This window comes from Heptranchias perlo, chromosome 4, assembly GCF_035084215.1.
Source record: "Heptranchias perlo isolate sHepPer1 chromosome 4, sHepPer1.hap1, whole genome shotgun sequence".
Classification (NCBI taxonomy): Eukaryota; Metazoa; Chordata; class Chondrichthyes; order Hexanchiformes; family Hexanchidae; genus Heptranchias; species Heptranchias perlo.
This window is the reverse complement of record NC_090328.1, coordinates 50,756,346-50,776,168: the sequence shown is the minus strand read 5'-3', so window position 1 is coordinate 50,776,168 and position 19,823 is coordinate 50,756,346. Positions and strand designations below refer to the sequence as shown.

At 42.9% G+C, this 19,823-nt stretch overlaps 1 protein-coding gene across 4 annotated transcripts in view; it reads right to left on the bottom strand.

Moving 5' to 3' along the window:
- The window catches only part of pam (peptidylglycine alpha-amidating monooxygenase), a 276,130-nt gene that overhangs the window by 87,736 nt on the left and 168,571 nt on the right, over positions 1-19,823 (bottom strand). For all 4 annotated transcript variants that reach the window (XM_067982909.1, XM_067982913.1, XM_067982911.1 and 1 more), the window contains exons 9-10: positions 13,145-13,212; positions 8,304-8,384 (exon numbers count right to left, since the gene is read on the bottom strand). In XM_067982909.1, coding sequence (XP_067839010.1) covers positions 8,304-8,384; positions 13,145-13,212 — 149 coding nt within the window. The remainder of the gene's footprint in view (positions 1-8,303; positions 8,385-13,144; positions 13,213-19,823) is intronic.

Sequence of the window (19,823 nt, the reverse complement as noted above, 5' to 3'; positions counted from 1 at the left end):
GCGTCCCGTGTTAGTCTTCTGAGGAGGTCTACGCGATTTTTCGCTGTGGCCCGTCGGAACTGTCGATCGATGAGTCGAGCATCATATCCCGTTCTTACTAGGGCATCTTTCAGCGTCTGTAGGTGTCCATCGCGTTCCTCCTCGTCTGAGCAGACCCTGTGTATTCGCAGGGCCTGTCCATAGGGGATGGCCTCTTTGACGTGGTTAGGGTGGAAGCTGGAAAATTGGAGCATTGTGAGATTGTCCGTGGGCTTGCGGTAGAGTGAGGTGCTGAGGTGCCCGTCTTTGATGGAGATTCGTGTGTCCAAGAAAGAAACTGATTCTGAGGAGTAGTCCATGGTGAGCTTGATGGTGGGATGGAACTTGTTGATGTTATCGTGTAGTCTCTTTAGTGATTCCTCACCGTGGGTCCATAGAAAGAAAATGTCGTCGATGTATCTGGTGTTTTGTGTTGGTTGGAGGTCCTGTGCAGTGAAGAAGTCCTGCTCGAACTTGTGCATGAAAATGTTGGCGTATTGGGGTGCGAATTTGGTCCCCATGGCTGTTCCGTGTGTTTGGGTAAAGAACTGGTTATTGAAGGTGAAGACATTGTGATCCAGGATGAAGCGGATGAGTTGTAGGATGGCGTCTGGAGATTGGCTGATGTTGGTGTTGAGTATTGATGCTGTCGCAGCGATGCCGTCATCGTGGGGGATACTGGTGTATAGTGCCGAGACGTCCATCGTGGTGAGAAGTGTTCCTGGTTCAACAGGTCCGTGGGTACTGAGTTTTTGTAGAAAGTCTGTAGTGTCGCGACAGAAGCTGGGGGTTCCCTGTACGATGGGTTTCAGGATGCCCTCGATGTATCCAGAGAGGTTCTCACACAGGGTTCCATTGCCTGATACGATAGGACGTCCGGGTGTGTTGGCTTTGTGTATCTTTGGGAGGCAGTAGAAGTCTCCCACGCGGGGAGTACGTGGGATGAGAGTGCGTAGGATGTTTTGAAGGTCTGGATCGAAGGTCTTGATCAGTTTGTTGAGGTGATGGGTGTGTTCTTTGGTCGGGTCTGCGGGTAACCGTCTGTAGTGTTCCTGGTTGTCCAGTTGTCGGTATGCTTCTTTGCAATAGTCCGTTCTGTTCTGTATGACGATGGCTCCTCCTTTGTCCGCTGGTTTGATGACGATGTTGCGGTTGGTCTTGAGAGCTTTGATGGCGTTGCGTTGTGCTCGGGTGACATTCTGGACTGTCTTCCGAGTGCGGCTGATGAATCTGGCATAGACGCATTTCCTGACAGCTTGAGCATACATGTCAAGCTGAGGGCAGCGACCCTCCGGAGGAGTCCAGGGAGACTCTTTCCTCTTCGGTTGCTGTATCGCGGATCCCTCTGTCTGCTGTTCCGGATCGTTGATTGTCTCATTGGGTTCGCTGCTGAAATTTTGTGGTTTGTGGTAGAATTCCCGGAGCCTCATTCTCCTGATGAATTCCTCTGTGTCTGCCGCGAGACTAGTGGGGTCCACTTTGGTAGTGGGGCAGAAATTGAGCCCTCGGCTGAGAACTTCGATTTCGTCTGGTTGATGGGTGTGGTCGGACAAATTGACGATAGACTTCCCTGTGGTTGCAACCGTGGTACCAGGGGAACCTTGGTCGATGCTGGTGGTGATGCCGAGTTTCTCAAGCTTCCTGCTCTTGGTTTTCATGTCGGCAGCGTAGTTCCGTTGCCTCGTCTCTCTGGCGGTATCTCGTAGCTGGTCTGCTGTGTCCTGAGTACAGGTTGAGAGTATGGACTCTATCTTAGTTTCGAGGTTGTGGCGTCTGCTGTAGAGTTGGTGTATGAGATGGTTGCGGAGTGTGCGAGAGGTACGGCGGCAGAGTCTCTCAGCATAATCCGAGTTGTATGTGGACTTGAGTGGGTTTGTGATCTGTAGTTCTTTCGGGATCTTGTCTGCTTTCTTGCAGCTCTGTAAAAACTTGATGTCTGTGTCTAAATGCGCGATCTTCTTGGATATCCTTTCCACTGTGAGCCGTGGACGATGGACGTCTCACCACGATGGACGTCTCGGCACTATACACCAGTATCCCCCACGATGACGGCATCACTGCGACAGCATCAATACTCAACACCAACAACAGCCAATCTCCGGAAGCCATCCGACAACTCATCCGCTTCATCCTGGATCACAATGTCTTCACCTTCGACAACCAGTTCTTTACCCAAACACACGGAACAGCCATGGGGACCAAATTCGCACCCCAATACGCCAACATTTTCATGCACAAGTTCGAGCAGGACTTCTTCACTGCACAGGACCTCCAACCAACACAAAACACCAGATACATCGACGACATTTTCTTTCTATGGACCCACGGTGAGGAATCACTAAAGAGACTACACGATAACATCAACAAGTTCCATCCCACCATCAAGCTCACCATGGACTACTCCTCAGAATCAGTTTCTTTCTTGGACACACGAATCTCCATCAAAGACGGGCACCTCAGCACCTCACTCTACCGCAAGCCCACGGACAATCTCACAATGCTCCACTTTTCCAGCTTCCACCCTAACCACGTCAAAGAGGCCATCCCCTATGGACAGGCCCTGCGAATACACAGGGTCTGCTCAGACGAGGAGGAACGCGATGGACACCTACAGACGCTGAAAGATGCCCTAGTAAGAACGGGATATGATGCTCGACTCATCGATCGACAGTTCCGACGGGCCACAGCGAAAAATCGCGTAGACCTCCTCAGAAGACTAACACGGGACGCAACCAACAGAGTACCCTTCGTCGTCCAGTACTTCCCCGGAGCGGAGAAACTACGCCATGTTCTCCGCAGCCTTCAACATGTCATCAATGATGACGAACACCTCGCTATGGCCATCCCCACACCTCCACTACTCGCCTTTAAACAGCCACCCAACCTCAAACAAACCATCGTTCGCAGCAAATTACCCAGCCTTCAGGAGAACAGCGTCCACGACACCACACAACCCTGCCACGGTAACCTCTGCAAGACATGCCAGATCATCGACACAGATACCACCATCACACGAGAGGACACCACCCACCAGGTGCACGGTTCATACTCCTGTGACTCGGCCAACGTTGTCTACCTCATACGTTGCAGGAAAGGATGCCCCAGAGCATGGTACATTGGCGAGACCATGCAGACGCTGCGACAACGGATGAACGGACACCGCGCAACAATCGCCAAACAGGAGGGTTCTCTCCCTGTCGGGGAACACTTCAGCAGTCATGGACATTCAGCCACCGACCTTCGGGTAAACATACTCCAAGGCGGCCTTCGAGACACACGACAACGCAAAATCGTCGAGCAGAAATTAACAGCCAAGTTCCGCACCCATGAGGACGGCCTCAACCGGGATCTTGGGTTCATGTCACACTACACGTAACCCCACCAGCGAACAAATGTTATCTGTTTTTAATATAACGGGTCATTGACTGTCTTCGTTCTGTGTCTCTCTCTTTTTTTTTGGGGGGTTGTATATTCAGTGGCCTTTTAGATGACACCTTTCTGTCTGCTCACTGTGATTGCCTTGGCAACGGGCAGTAATCACCAGGCTTTGTTATGTGATCTTAAAATGTGAAGGATTCGAAATTGTCATTTCCACACCGCCTGAGGAAGGGGAAAGCCCCCGAAAGCTTGTGGGATTAAAAATAAAATCGTTGGACTATAACTTGGTGTTGTAAAATTGTTTACAATTGTTAACCCCAGTCCATCACCGGCATCTCCACATCATATGAGATCACGGCATCTTAACTGTCAATCATTTAGGTGTACTGGTAGTTGAAGCCTAACCAAATTGGACATGGGAGATGCCTCCCACAATTCTACAGTCATATGCTGAAACAGCGTCACAGACCACCTGGCATTGGTATATATCAATGACTTAGACTTAAATGTAGGGGGCAAGATTAAGAAGTGTGCAGATGATACAAAAAATGACCGCATGTTTGATAGTGAAGAGGAAAACTATAGAAGATATCAATGGACTGGTCAGGTGGGCAAAAAAGTGGCAAATGGAATTCAATCCGGAGTAGCGTGAGGTAATGCATTTTGGGAGGGCAAACAAGGCAAGGGAATACACAGTCAGTGGTCGGATACTGAGAAGTGTCGAGGAACAGAGGGACCATGGAGTGCATGTCCACAGATCCATGAAAGTAGCAGGGAGGGTAGATAAGGTGGTTCAGGAGGCATACGGGATACCTTCCTTTATTAGCCGAGGCACAAAATGTAAGAGCAGGGTGGTTATGCTCGGACTGTATAAAACACTAGTTAGGCCACAGCTAGAGTACTGCGTACAGATCTGGTCACATTACAGGAAACATGTGATTGCACTCGAGAGGGTACAGAGGAGATTTACAAGGATGTTGCCAGAACGGGAGGATTTTAGCTATGAGGGAAGATTGGATAGATCGGGGCTGTTTTCTTTGGAACAGGGAAAGCTGAGGGGACATTTAATTGAGATGTACAAAATTATGAGGAGTCGACATAGGAAGGACCTATTTCCCTTAGCAGAGAGGTCAATTACCAGGGGACATAGACTTAGTAATTGGTAGAATGATTAGAGGGGAGTTGAGAGGAGAAATATTTTCATCCATAAGACCATAAGAGACCATAATGGATAGGAGCAGGAGTCGGCCATTTGGCCCCTCGAGACAGCTTCGCTATTTAATGAGATAATGGCTGATCTAATTTTTACCTCAACTCCACTTTCCCGCCCTTTCCCCATATCCTTTGACTCCCTTGCTGATCAAAAATTTGTCCAACTCAGCCTTGAATGTATTCAATGACTCAGCCTCCACAGCTTTTTGGAGTAAAGAATTCAAAGGATTCACAACCCTCTGGGAGAAGAAATTCCTCCTCATTTCCATCTTAAATGGGCGACCCCGTATTCTGAGACTATGCCCCCTAGTTTTAGATTCCCCCATGAGGGGTAACATCCTCTCAGCATCTACCCTATCGAGTCCCCTCAGAATCTTGTATGTTTCAATAAGATCTCCTTTCAGAGGGTGGGTGGGACTGGAACTCATTTCCTGAAAGGGCGGTAGAGGCAGAAACCCTCAACTCATTTAAAAAGTACTTGGGTATGCACTTGAAGTGCCGCAGCTACAAGGCTACGGACCAAGAGCTGGAAAGTGGGATTAGGTTGGATAGGTCTTTATTAGCCAGCACAGACACGATGGGTTGAATGGCCTCTTTCTGTGCCGTAAATTTCTATGATTCTATGAAAAGGTTATATGAACTTGTACCAATCATTTAAATAAATTGGGTTTAGTCTGAAAGGGATTTGTTCGTGTATTTCTTTTCCAAAATTTACCGTCTAGCGTTCAACAATCCTTGGACACTGGCAGGGGCCGTTCGGATTGTGTAGTGACAAACCCTACAGGGTATTGGACAAAGGTTTCAGAAATGTTGGGGTTATACTTTATGCTAGGTTATGAGATTCACTGTGCAAAAATCTTGGCTCTCAGAGACCATCTATAACCTAAAATATGTTGGTCCCAAAAATTCACAGCCCTTCCAGTATACAGCCACCGTAAATTTAGCAGGAAACTGCTGGAAGATAGGCCTGGACTCGGATACACTGGGTTTGGGCCTTACGTCGGAGGTTCCAGATGACCTATTGGGGGCAGAACCTCTGCCCACCCCAAAAATGGCCATTGGCCTAGGAGGGACCGTGACTCCCCATGCTGCGAGTTTCCACTCTCCCAACTCTGAGGGACCCAGTGTATCTCCAGCAGAGATACCCTAGATCAGATCAGCTATACCACGCCAACAACCAGTGGCTGTGGGGCCTGCCTGTGGGTCCAGGATAGAATCCTGGCCTGGAGCCCTGAAGAGGACGAACAATTTTTAAAATAAAATATTTAAAAGAACTGGGACATTTGTAAGTTGTTTCGTTGAGGAGGGGAGACTTTCATTTCCGCACCCCCCAACTCCAGATTAGCACTCTTCACCCAGACTTTGACCTTTTTGGTGGGCGAGCAACCTAGACACACCTTTAATGGGGCAGATACCCACCAGTCTAATGAGGGAACCTTCCCCCGATCCTGGAAATCTGTCAGGGTCAACAACAGAGGTTCCTGGCATGCACATCTTGGCAGTTTTGTCACAGATTTTCAAGGCATTTATATCAGAGTGCATTTCCTGCCTAAAAAACCTTACTTCCTGATGTCAACTTTTCCCTCTACAAATTCCTCTATCCAGATTTATAATGGAAACTGCCTACATAAACGTGCAACACTGTAATTACACCCATCTGTCAGAGGTGGTACTCGTACCTCAGTTTTGCATATCCCAGCTCCTCAGCCTGTACTGCAGAGAAACTCCAGTTCCAACCAATTCTATTTCTCTGCTTTCCAAAGTGCTGTAAATTTTGCTATTTAATTACATAAAATCAAAATAAAATTTTATTTTTGCACACACTTCCCCATCCATTGCACTGTGATATGTCACGCACTGTCTAATGTAATTTGCTGTCACACTTGACAAAGGTATAAAGAAGCAAATGCAGTCATTTTCAACACAGATAAACTCTCCATCAACAGAAAACACCAGAGAGATTAGCCCTGATTGTAACTCCATCTGGCTGGCGGAAACCGGGTGGGGAGGGTCAGTTAAAATGGGGGGTGGGGAGGGAAAGACGACAACTTATCCCCCTCAGATCCCACTGGCGGGTCCTGTTTATATATGCAGATCTGTGCTCAATGATGTCATCAGAACCCGATCTGCTATTTCAGTCCAAGGCCTGAGCGGTGGAGCAGTGAAAGGCTTCCCCTTTCGGGAGGTGGCTCATGGGCCAGAAGAAGCAAGTCTTTTCATTTTTATTTTAGGTTTCCTTGTGGGACTGGAGGAAACCTTGAGCCTCCCTTACCCCGGGCTTCCACCCCTCCCCCTCTTTTCACTTACCTGTACTGGGGACCGATCCCGTGGGTTCCCAGCAAACAGACCCAGCGTTTTCTTATCGAGTAGAATTTCTAGCCTCAAAGGTACACACACCTACACTTTAGCAGCAGAATAATACATTTGTGTTTAACATGTTATAATGTTCTTGTCCCTATAAAATAGTATATCCTCTAACTTACTGTAAGATTTGCCAGGGTTAAGACAACAAAGGAATGGATATAAAGAGTACATAAACCTTAAGGTGCATTTAGGAAGGTTTCAGAAGTAATCGATTAAACGTCACATATGTTTTGGAATTTGTTGAACAGGTGACCATATTATTGGCCAAAAATATCCAGTTGATGTAATTTACTTGGATTTTCAGAAGGCTTTGGATAAACAGCCACATGTGAGTCCCCTTAAAAGATTAAAAGTAAATTAGCTAGGTGGATTTAAAAATGGGAGCAATGATTAGTGAAAATAGAGACAAGTTGTATCTGTTCTGGGTCACCTGCTGTCTACACTATTCATAAACAATATGAGGAAGACATTTCTAGCAATATTAGTTAATTTGCTTATGATATTAAGGTATACGGTCAGATGACTGTAAAAGTGAATTGACAGCTGTGACATATATAAGATGTTATAATTCACATCTTAAAGACTATTTGGTATCTTTTTAAAGGATTTTTGTAATCACTTGATTAGTGCAGTAGCCAATCCAGCTAGAATATATAAGTGCCATGTATAAACTTCAGATGAGGCTGGTGAGAACAGGGTCAGGCTTGGTTGTGATTCACTCCACTGAAATAGCCCACTGAAATTCACCGATAAAGTTCACAAATGAGTATTTCAAACACCCATGGAACCACTCCTTCCAAGACAGGAGTGGTTAAAATGAGCTGGTGGGGGAGTACAATGCTGGACGAGTATTTGTTTAAAAAAGATTTAAAATAATGCTAAACACAGATGATCAAATTCTCTGCAGAAACACAATTCATGTGCTGTCAGCACTAGGAATGAGTCATCTGTGGAATGCAAGGATGAGCTGGATCATGTGGGTTTATAAAATTGGATTAATAGCTTCAGAGCTTTGGAGCTTTATCTTTGAAATTTTATCAATTTTTTTGTTGCTTCCCCGAGATAATTGCTTTAATTGGTGAAATCCATAGTATATAAAATCATGTAAGGTCTGTGGAGAGAGCGGGTTTGATGGATTGACTTACCTTTTCTCATTCCATATGCTCCTATGACTATACAACAAAAATAGCATGAAGGAAGACTTATAAAGTCAGTTTATAAATGATTTATAATGCCAAAATTTTGATAGGCTTGAAAATTTCCGCATTCTTAGAGAAGCTTTCTCATGCATTTCAGGAAAGGAAATCAAATAAGACAAAAATTGTTCTTACCTAATTGATGAGTATGTGTTCTAAAGGCAAATGGGTGTATAGCAGTCTGTTTGTATAGACAGGCAATATCTGCATTTACGACTGCAAGAAAAAAAGTTACAAGCAATACATTACATTGAATTTATAGCACAGAAACAGGGCATTCAGTCCAACTGATCTGTGCTGGCGTTTATGCTCCACACGATCTAGCTCCCACCCTCCTTCATCTAATTCTATCAGCATATCCTTCTATTCCTTTTTCCCTCATGTATTTATCCAGTTTCCCCTTAAATGCATCTATGCTATTAGACTCAACTACTCCATGTGGCAGCGAGTTCCACATTCTTACTACTCTTTGGGTAAAGAAGTTTCTCCTGAATTCCCTATTGGATTTATTGGTGACTATCTTATATTTATGGCTCCTACCTTTGGTCTCCCCCACAAGTGGAAACATCTCCTCCATGTCTACCCACACAGAACAAGGTTCCCTGCTGGGTCAGTGGGAATGCACAGTGAATAGCTGAACTATACAGACCAACAAGGTCCCAGGTTTGTTCCCTAGTCTGTTCTAATATTGGCCTCAAATCTACTGAGTTATTGAAGGGGAGAATCAACCATAGTTCCTGCAGGTGTGTGGAAATCTGATGAAGACAAGATTGGGCTGAGCTGTGATGCCCTCCACAGTTGAAAAACCTGTTGGCACTCATTGTCAAAACTCACACATGAATAATGGTCACTTGGGCAATGTAGCAGCAAAACATGCTCCAGGAAAGGAGGCAGTCAACAGAGCAAATTGATGACGAACAAAAATGAATGGATCACCATTCCAGTTTTCTTTTCCAATCCAAATCGCTTCTCAATTCGAAGGGTGTACAAGTAGTATATAGCTCGCAATATTAAATAATATAGTACTTTCACAACTGATCAGTTCCAAGTCACTTAATAACACATCACAGCACACCGTTGAAGCTCATCATGGACCTTTTTATTTTAACCCTTGTTTCGCACCTAATACCGGAATTCATACTCGACTTACCGACAGATTGTATATTCTTGATTGATTTTAGAATGGCAAGTAAAATCTAACCTCTTCAGACAATCACTGTTTCTGGAAAAATTCAACTATTGGGATCAGACTCTTGCTACTGTGACATAATATTTAATTATGTTCTTCATTTTAAAAATATCTTAAAGTCTTCATAAAACTACATTCATTTTGCATGTTAAAATATGAAAGTCTACTAAATTCAAAAAAGACAGTAGTCCTGCAATGGAAAGTAAATCTGCCGGAGGTTTTTTCTGCTCTAATTTGATTCATGCCAGTAAAATATCCAAGGATTATTAAACATGCTAGCTGTCTTAAAAATTAAATTTTCAAACAAGTTGTTATCTGCTTATGGATATCAAAGGTTTGGTTTTACTATGGTTTTATAATTTGCTATAGTTAAACCTTAAAAATGATACATTTTAAACAGTTCTTTTGTATAATTTATGTGGATCAAAGCAAACAATGTAAAACTAATTATAAAACTCTTCAATTTATAAGCAGAGCCACTGTTTTATAGTGATTAAACCAAATTCTATTTTTATTCCATGGAATTCTGGGGTATTACATGTTTTAGGATCACAATTCCATCCATTTATAATTAGGGTCCCTGGTTCATGGTGCCTGAATTTCTTCTTTATTTCTTCTCGGGCTGTGGGTGGTGCTGGCAAGTTGCATTTATTGCCCATCACTAATTGCCCCGAGAAGGTGGTGGACCTTTTCCTTGAACTGTTGTAGTCCTTGTGGTGATAGTGCTCCCGGGATAGAATAAGATAAGCAATTCCAGGATATGGACTAAGCAACGAATAAGTAAAATTTCATTTTTAGTGCATCAGTTTACTGAATTTTCTCAGATTTTTACCTACCACGTAATGCTTTCAAGTATTTATACTGTTTTTTGCAGTTATTGAACACTATCTTTCATTACCAATATAGAGTCATAAAAGTTATTTTTAGGGATCACATTTTATGATCATGTCCATTTTTGTATTGTCTGCAAATCATTGGCCTTGTGGATAAACCAAGTGCACTGCCAGTGTCCGTGTTGTCAATGTAGTGGTTCAGCTTTAGATTTGTTTTGTATTCAGAAAACTAGAAAGCTTTTGTGTAATACGGTATATTGGAACGGCAATTATATGCCACACAGTAGTGGGACACAAGTTCCTGATCTCAGCCATATTGCTATCAGGAGCCTTCAACATAGTGGCTTTGTCAGAGGCTTGAAAGCAGGCTTTATGCCAATTTGGCCACAGTGGGTCTATAGTTTGGCATAACAGTACATAGACCATGGGACTGGAGAGAAATTTCCCCACACTATTTAAATAAAATTGAAAGTGTTTAAATTATGTACACTTCATGCTCAAACAATCCTCGAATTAACCCTATACATCCTATTCCAAATGCTGCAAATAGCGTAAAAGCAGGGAAAAATATTATATAAATTATCTCAAAATAACAATTGCTAAAGATAAAAAATGTTTAAATATTAACATTTTAGGAATGCTTATACAATTTATACTAATGCATTCTATTGCTGTACCAGCACAGGATTAATATACTACCAGTAAAAATTGTACCCAAAAAGGTATTAATCAAAGGATCTAGAGTCTCAAATCAAGGACGAGAATGTTGGTTTTTTAATTGTTAGTTTAGACATTTGCTGACAATATATCTGTCTGATTTTTAAAAATATTTTATGGATTCAAATCTTGTTGTGTAAATCTATTCTAATTATATTTTATGGGCAGTAAATTATAACATTGAAACTACTTTGTAAAGTATAACTTCATTTACATTAAGATCAAAGGGACCTTCTTTTGACAAGATCAAAATGGCACAAATAACCTTGTTTTGAAACCTCGATGAAACATGGAGGTAAGAGAGGTTATTAGGTGATGGAACTAAATCTAACCAATGTTAGCAATGAGCAGCTTGGCTCAATTCGTAGTATTCTTGCTTTTAAGTCATAAGTTTATGGGTTCAAGCCCGACAGCAGGACTTGAGCACACCTGGTGCTGCATTGCTGCACGTACCATTGTTTGGGCATTAAACATCCTACTGCAACATTCGAAAAACAGCAAGGAGCTCTTCTGGCATCATGTCCAACACCACTCAAAAAAGAACCTGTTCATTCAGGTCATTACTGTGTCTGGGATCTTACCATGTTTATCTACATAACAATCACTGCACATCAAAGTATGCATCCCACGTGAGGCACTTTTTGAAAATCTCTTCAGTTCCCCCCCCACCAACCTTAATGTTCTCTATTCCAGTAAGAAAAGCCCCAATTTTTAAATCCTTTCTTCATAATATTGCATTGCTGATATAATTCTAGTGAATCTTTATTGAATCCTTTCTACAGCCCCAACATCCTTCCTATAATGGCAAGTCCAGAATTGATACTCCAACGGTGGCCTAACCATTCTCTTGTATAAATTCAACATCAGAAAGTTGTGAGTTCAAGCCCCATTCTAACCATGAGCATTTGATCTTGGCTGACACTTCAGTGCAGTACTGAGGTGATGAGTTGTTGGATAAGATGCTTGCAAATTGACAGGAAAGATCCCACAACACTATTCAAAGAGCAGGGAGTTCTTTTGGTTTCCTAGGCAACATTCTTCCCTCTACCATCACCAAAGAGAGATTAATTAGTTATTCATCTCTGATTGTTTGTGGGATCCTGCTGCCATGTTTGCTTACTGAACAGAAGTGGCTACACTTCAAAACTAACTAATTGGTTGTGAAGTGCTTTGGGATGTTCAGAATATTCTGATTATGGCCTAAACAATAATTAGTATAGGTTAAGCAATATCTCTACTTCATGCCTCAATTTATAAAACCTAGGATCGCATTCTCTTTTTACCGTTTTATTAACTTGTCCTCCAACTTTGCAAGATCTGTGTCCCACTAAGTACCTCTGCTGTTCTACTCCTTTTAAAGTTTTATCATTTAGTGTATATATCTTTTTTATTCTTCCGCCCAAATGTTATCATTTACATTTCTCCGCATGAACTTTCATCTGACATATATCTGCCCAGTCTACTAACCTGCCCATGTCCTCCTGAAGTTGCTTGTAGTCCTCATCAGATAACGACACTCCCTATTTTTGTGTTATACTTAAATTTTGATATTGTGCCCCCTATATCCAAATCCAGATCACGCCTACTCATTCACTAGGAATTTGTCAGGTACAGAGTCCCAGGCATCAGTTTACATCACTGTGTGACCACATCAATACAGTGATTTTCATTTAGCTGTGCAGTGTTAATGTTCATGTATTTTCAATGACAGATCAACTGAGGTAATACATACAAGATGAGACAGTCTAGGGATTGATACCATAAAACCGTGAGGGGAAAGTTTGAGCAACACATCAATATCATCTCAGTGTTGGCTACCTAGTGACATGCTATGTGTAACTTTTCATAATATTTGCAAGTATAATGTTTTCTTAACTTTTGTTTTTGATTATTCTTGGTTTGGGGGGCGGGCGTTGTTGAGAAAGTGTTATGGCAGACTATAGATTTGGCCAGAAATGATAAGATCAGATCTTAAATTCCATCAGATTATTTTTATCCGCTTTAGATTATTTTTATTGGCTGGTAAAACAAAAATGCCACAGCTTCTCTATATTATAAAGCAATTATCCACCATACTTTCTAAAACTCCTTTTTTAAAATGTAACTTTTGTTTCTTTTTGTCATTTGGTAATTTAACTCACAGGTCAGCTGGAAAAAAAACCATGAAACAACTTGACATTTCATATCAACTTGATAAATACATATAAATGTATAAAAATAAATAAGTCGAAGCTCACCTTTTTCTCCTGGTGGTATCACAGTATCTTCAGACATGAGGAGATATATACCAGCAATCAAAGGTTGTCTGCAGAAAAAAAAAATTAGCAAAATTACCCAGCAATTCAAGCTATGAAACATTATAAAAAATTTAGCTCACAGACCCCAATTACATTCCATCGACAATTGATATTTAAAATATTGATTATTTAGGACTCCGTTTCACTGACAGCCTCTCATCATTCGATGGGAAAAAAAACAACAAATTGCATTTATATAGCGCCTTTAACATAGTAAAATGTCCCAAGGTGCTTCACAGGAGCGATTTTCAAACTAAATATGACAGCAAGCCACATTAGGAAATATTAGGTCAGGGCTGGTCAAAGATGAAGGTTTTAAGGAGAGTCTTAAAGGAGGAGAGAGAAGTAAAGAGGCGGAGAGGTTTAGGGAGGAAATTCCAGAGCTGAGGACCGAGGCACCTGAAGGCACGCTGGCAATGGTGGAGCGATTAAAATCGGGAACGCGTAAGAGGCAAAAATTGGAGGAGCACAGAGATCCTCTGTGGGTTGTAGGGTTGGAGGAGATTACAAAGATAGGGAGGGGTGAGGCCATGGAGGGATCTAAAATCGAGGCGCTCCCAGCCCGGGAGCCAATGTAGGTCAGCGAGCACAGGTGTGATGGGTGAACGGAACTTGGTTCGTGTTAGGATACGGGCAGCAGAGTTTCGGATGAGTTCAAATTTATGGACGGTGGAAGATGGGAGGCTGGCCAGGAGAGCATTGGAATCATCAAGCCTGGAGGTAACAAAGGCATGAATGAGGGTTTCAGCAGATGAGCTGAGGCCGGGGCGGAGACGGGCTATGTTACGGAGGTGGAAGTAGGCAGTCCTGGTGATGGAGCAGATAGGTGGCCGGAAGCTCATCTCAGGGTGAAATAGGACGCCACGGTTGTGAACAGTCTGGTTCAGCCTCAGGCAGTGACCAGGGAGAGGGATGGAGTCGGTAGCTAGGGAATGGAGTTTGTGGCGGGGACCAAAGACAATGGCTTTGGTCTTCGCTATATTAAGTTGGCGGAAATTTATACACATCCACTACTGGATGTCGGACAAGCAGTGTGACAAATCAGAGAGAGTGGAGGGGTCAGGGGAGGTAGAGCTGTCAGCGTACACGTGGACCCTAACGTTGAATTTACGGATGATGTTGCCGAGGGGCAGCACATAGATGAGAAATAGGATAGGGCCAAGGATAAATCCTTGGAGGACTCCAGAGGTAATGGTGCAGGAGCGGGAAGAGAAGCCACTGCAGGTGATTCTCTGGCAATGACTGGTTAGATAAGAATGGAACCAGACAAGCGCAGTCCCACCCAGCTGGACGACGGAGAAGAGGCATTGGAGGAGGATGGTGTGGTCAACCGTGTCAAAGACTGCAGACAGGTCAAGGAGGATGAGGAGGGATAGATTACCATTGTCACTGTCACATAGGATGTCATTTGTGACTTTGATAAGGGCCGTTTCAGTATTTGGCAGGGACGGAAACCTGATTGGAGGGATTCAAACATGGAGTTGCAAGAAAGATGGGCACGGATTTGGGGGGGTGACAACACGTTCAAGGACTTTGGAGAGGAAAGAGAGGTTGGAGATGGGGCGGTGGTTTGCAAGGACAGAGGGGTCAAGGGTGGGTTTTTTGAGGAGGGGGTGATGATGGCAGGTTTGAAGGGGAGGGGGACAGAATCTGAGAAGAGGGAACTGTTAACAATCAGCGATCAAACGGAGACAGACATACCTAATTTAACTATTGCACTCTTACTAACTTTTTCCAAAATCATTATTAGCCACAAAAAGTTCTGAACAACGGTGTTATTTTACAGAACTTAACCTAATTGATTCATACCAGATTCAGGATTTACTAATATACTGAATTATGATTTTTATCCTTTTGTAATTCACTGTGTGAAATAACCAGTTAGTATTATGCTGAACACAGTGTTATTTTAGATCACAATATACAAGGTGATATTAGGCACCGTCAACAGCATTACCAGCCACTAGAAACTCACCTAGACTGAAAAATGAAACTGATCATGAATAGTACATTTTTCCTACACATTACTAGATATCTCCGTGAATTTAAGACAACTGTGCAATGTGAGACCAACATAAACTTGAGAGTTCTTACAATTTATAACATAATCTGATCCTCAAGACTACTGTCCTGCAATTGACTGACACCAGAAGATCTAGTATACACTGCTACCAAGTATCACGGTACTAGATTTTTCACCACAATTAAAGCTACAATAGCATTGATCCTCATGAGGGTACTGTAACGGACATTGAGGACAAGCTATCAATCAACAAAACTACATGTTAAGCCCATTAAACTAAGTCCATTAGTCAAGCATGTTGTATTTGTAGTGTGTTATGCTTTCCAGATTGTGCTTTCCAAATCAGTAGCTTGGAAGTAGTATGTCCAGGTCATAACATGCAGAATTCACTGGTGTGGGTACTGATGCTCTGTGGCTCATTGCACCAGTTTCCTTATTTAATTTGACAATTCATTTTCCCACACGAGGACCATCCAATTAGCATCTACTTCCTGGAATTCCAACAGGACATGAGGGAAAAAATTGCCTTATACAGTGCAACAGAAATCTGAGGCCCTTTAACCGCTGGAACTGAAACAAAGGCTGATTTTTCGAAGATACTTTTTAGACACTTGACCCAGAAAAAAGTTAAGTAAGTGATTTTTTCACTTAGTCAACAAGGAAAACTTAATCATAAATATGCTATCAATCCTGCATTCTTCCATGAAGGTACATGAGGTGGGGGACAGGAAGTGAAAAGGTGCAAAAGAAAAGCAAAACTGAATACAGAAACTTGTTGACTGAACATTCTAGAATCAACAAATGTTCAAAGTTAGCAAGAAAACAATGAACACTTACATGGCGCCTTTAATGTAGAAAAATGAAAAGAAAGGAATGAACAGTATGTCATGGTGGGAGAGTTAGAAATGATGAACAAAAGTTTGGTTGTCAGATAGCTTTTAAAGAGGGAAAGAAGTGGAGAGGCAGAAGGATTTACATAGAATGCACAGCACAGCAACAGGCCATTCGGCCCAACAGGTCCATACCAGTGTTTATGCTCCACACGACCTTCCTCCCTCCATCATCTAACCCTGTCAGCATATCCTTCTATTCCTTTCTCCCTCATGTGCTTATCCAGCTTCCCCTTAAATGCAAGTATACTATTTGCCTCAACTACTCCTTGTGGTAGCAAGTTCCACATTTCAACCACTCTCTGGGTAAAGAAGTTTCCCCTGAATTCCCTGTTGGATTTATTAGTGACTATCTTATATTTATGGCTCCTAGTTCTGGTCTCCCCCGCAAGTGGAAACATCTTCTCTACGTCTACCTTATCAAACCCTTTCATAATCTGAAAGATCTCTATCAGGTCACCCCTCAGTCTTCTTTTTTCTAGAGGAGAGCGCCCAGCCTGCTCAATCTTTCCTGACAGGTATAACCTCTCAGTTCTGGTATCATCTAAGTAAATCTTTTTTGCACCTTCTCCTGTGCCTCCATATCCTTTTTATAATATGGAGACCAGAACTCTTCACAGACCAAGTGTGGTCTAACCAAGGTGTTATACAAGGTTTATTGCTTTTCAATTCTATCTCTCTAGAAACGAACCCCAATGCTTGGTTTGCTTCTTTTATGACCTCATTAACCTCCATCGCTACTTTTAGTGATTTGTGTATCTGTACTCTCAGATCCCTTTGCTCCTCTACCCATATAGACTCTTATTATCCAGGCAGTATGTGGCCTCCTTATTCTTCCAACCAAAATGTAATACCTCACCCTTGTCTATATTGAAATTCATTTGCCAATTATACACCATTCTGCAAGTTTATTAATGTCTTCCTGTATTTTGTCGCAGTCCTCCTCGGCATTAACAATACTCCCCAATTTGGTGTGGTCACAAATTTTGAAATTCTACTTCCGATTCCAGAGTCCAAATCGTTTATGTGGAATCTATTTGGTTAGAGTTAAGAAACAATAGCAGTGCCATTACACTACTGGGTATATTCTATAGGCCACCAACTAGTGAGAAGGAAATTACAGAGAGGCGCAAGAACCATACAGTAGTGATAATGGGGGACTTCAACTTCCCTAATATAGACTGGGGCAATAGAATCATAGAAGTTTACAACATGGAAACAGCCCCTTCGGCCCAACATGTCCATGTCGCCCAGTTGATACCACTAAGCTAGTCCCAATTGCCTGCAATTGGCCCATATCCCTCCATACCCATCTTACCCATGTAACTGTCCAAATGCTTTTTAAAAGACAAAATTGTACCCGCCTCTACTACTGCCTCTGGCAGCTCGTTCCAGACACTCACAACCCTTTGAGTGAAAAAATTGCCCCTCTGGACCCTTTTGTATCTCTTCCCCTCTCACCTTCAATCTATGCCCCCTCGTTATAGACTCCCTACCTTTGGGAAAAGATTTTGACTATCTACCTTATCTATGCCCCTCATTATTTTATAGACTTCTATAAGATCACCCCTAAACCTCCTACTCTCCAGGGAAAAAAGTCTCAGTCGATCCAACCTCTCCCTATAAGTCAAACCATCAAGTCCCACTGGCCCAATTTATCAAGATCCCGTTGCAATCCCAGATAACCTTCTTCACTGTCCACAATGCCACCAATCTTGGTGTCATCTGCAAACTTACGAACCATGCCTCCTAAATTCTCATCCAAATCATTAATATAAATAACAAATAACAGCAGACCCAGCACCGATCCCTGAGGCACACCGCTGGTCACAGACCTCCAATTTGAAAAACAACCCTCTACAACCACCCTCTGTCTTCTGTCGTCAATCCAATTTTGTATCCAATTGGCTACCTCACCTTGGATACCGTGAGATTTAACCTTACGTAACAACCTACCATGCGGTACCTTGTCAAAGGCTTTGCTAAAGTCCATGTAGACCACGTCTACTGCACAGCCCTCATCTATCTTCTTGGTTACCCCTTCAAAAAACTCAATCAAATTCGTGAGACATGATTTTCCTCTCACAAAACCATGCTGACTGTTCCTAATCAGTCCCTGCCTCTCCAAATGCCTGTAGATCCTGTCTCTCAGAATACCCTCTAACAACTTACCCACTACAGATGTCAGGCTCACCGGTCTGTAGTTCCCAGGCTTTTCCCTGCCGCCCTTCTTAAACAAAGGCACAACATTTGCTACCCTCCAATCTTCAGGCACCTCACCTGTAGCGGTGGATGATTCAAATATCTCTGCTAGGGGACCCGCAATTTCCTCCCTAACCTCCCATAACGTCCTGGGATACATTTCATCAGGTCCCGGAGATTTATCTACCTTGATGCGCGTTAAGACTTCCAGCACCTCCCTCTCTGTAATATGTACACTCCTCAAGACATCACTATTTATTTCCCCAAGTTCCCTAACATCCATGCCTTTCTCAACCGTAAATACCGATGTGAAATATTCATTTAGGATCTCACCCATCTCTTGTGGTTCCGCACATAGATGACCTTGTTGATCCTTAAGAGGCCCTACTCTCTCCCTAGTTACTCTTTTGCCCTTTATGTATTTGTAGAAGCTCTTTGGATTCTCCTTTGCCTTATCTGCCAAAGCAATCTCATGTCCCCTTTTTGCCTTCCTGATTTCTCTCTTAACTCTACTCCGGCAATCTCTATACTCTTCAAGGGATCCACTTGATCCCAGCTGCCTCTGCATGTCATATGCCTCCTTCTTCTTTTTGACGAGGGCCTCAATCTCCCGAGTCATCCAAGGTTCCCTACTTCTATCAGCCTTGCCCTTCACTTTATAAGGAATGTGCTTACCCTGAACCCTGGTTAACACACTTTTGAAAGCCTCCCACTTACCAGACGTCCCTTTGCCTGCCAACAGACTCTCCCAATCAACTTCTGAAAGTTCCTGTCTAATACCAAAATTGGCCTTTCCCCAATTTAGAATTTTAACTTTTGGGCCAGACCTATCATTCTCCATAGCTATCTTAAAACTAATGGAATTATGATGACTGGTCCCAAAGTGATCCCTCACTAACACTTCTGTCACCTGCCCTTCCTTATTTCCCAAGAGGAGGTCAAGTTTTGCCCCCTCTCTAGTCGGGCCATCCACATACTGAATGAGAAATTCCTCCTGAATACACTCAACAAATTTCTCTCCATCCAAGCCCCTAATGCTATGGCTGTCCCAGTCAATGTTGGGAAAGTTAAAGTCCCCTACTATTACCACCCTATTTTTCTTGCAGCTGTCTGTAATCTCCTTACATATTTGCTCCTCAATTTCCCGTTGACTATTTGGGGGTCTGTAGTACAATCCTATCAAAGTGACCTCTCCCTTCTTATTTTTCAGTTCTACCCATATAGACTCAGTGGGCGAACCCTCGGATATATCCCCTCTCACTACTGCCGTGATGTTCTCCCTAATCAAGAACGCAACTCCCCCTCCTCTCTTACCTCCTGCTCTATCTTTCCTATAGCATCTGTACCCTGGAACATTGAGCTGCCAGTCCTGCCCCTCCCTTAGCCATGTTTCAGTAATAGCTATCACATCCCAGTCCCATGTACCCATCCATGCCCTGAGTTCATCTGCCTTGCCCATCAGACTTCTTGCATTGAAATAAATGCAGTTTAATCTAGACTTCCC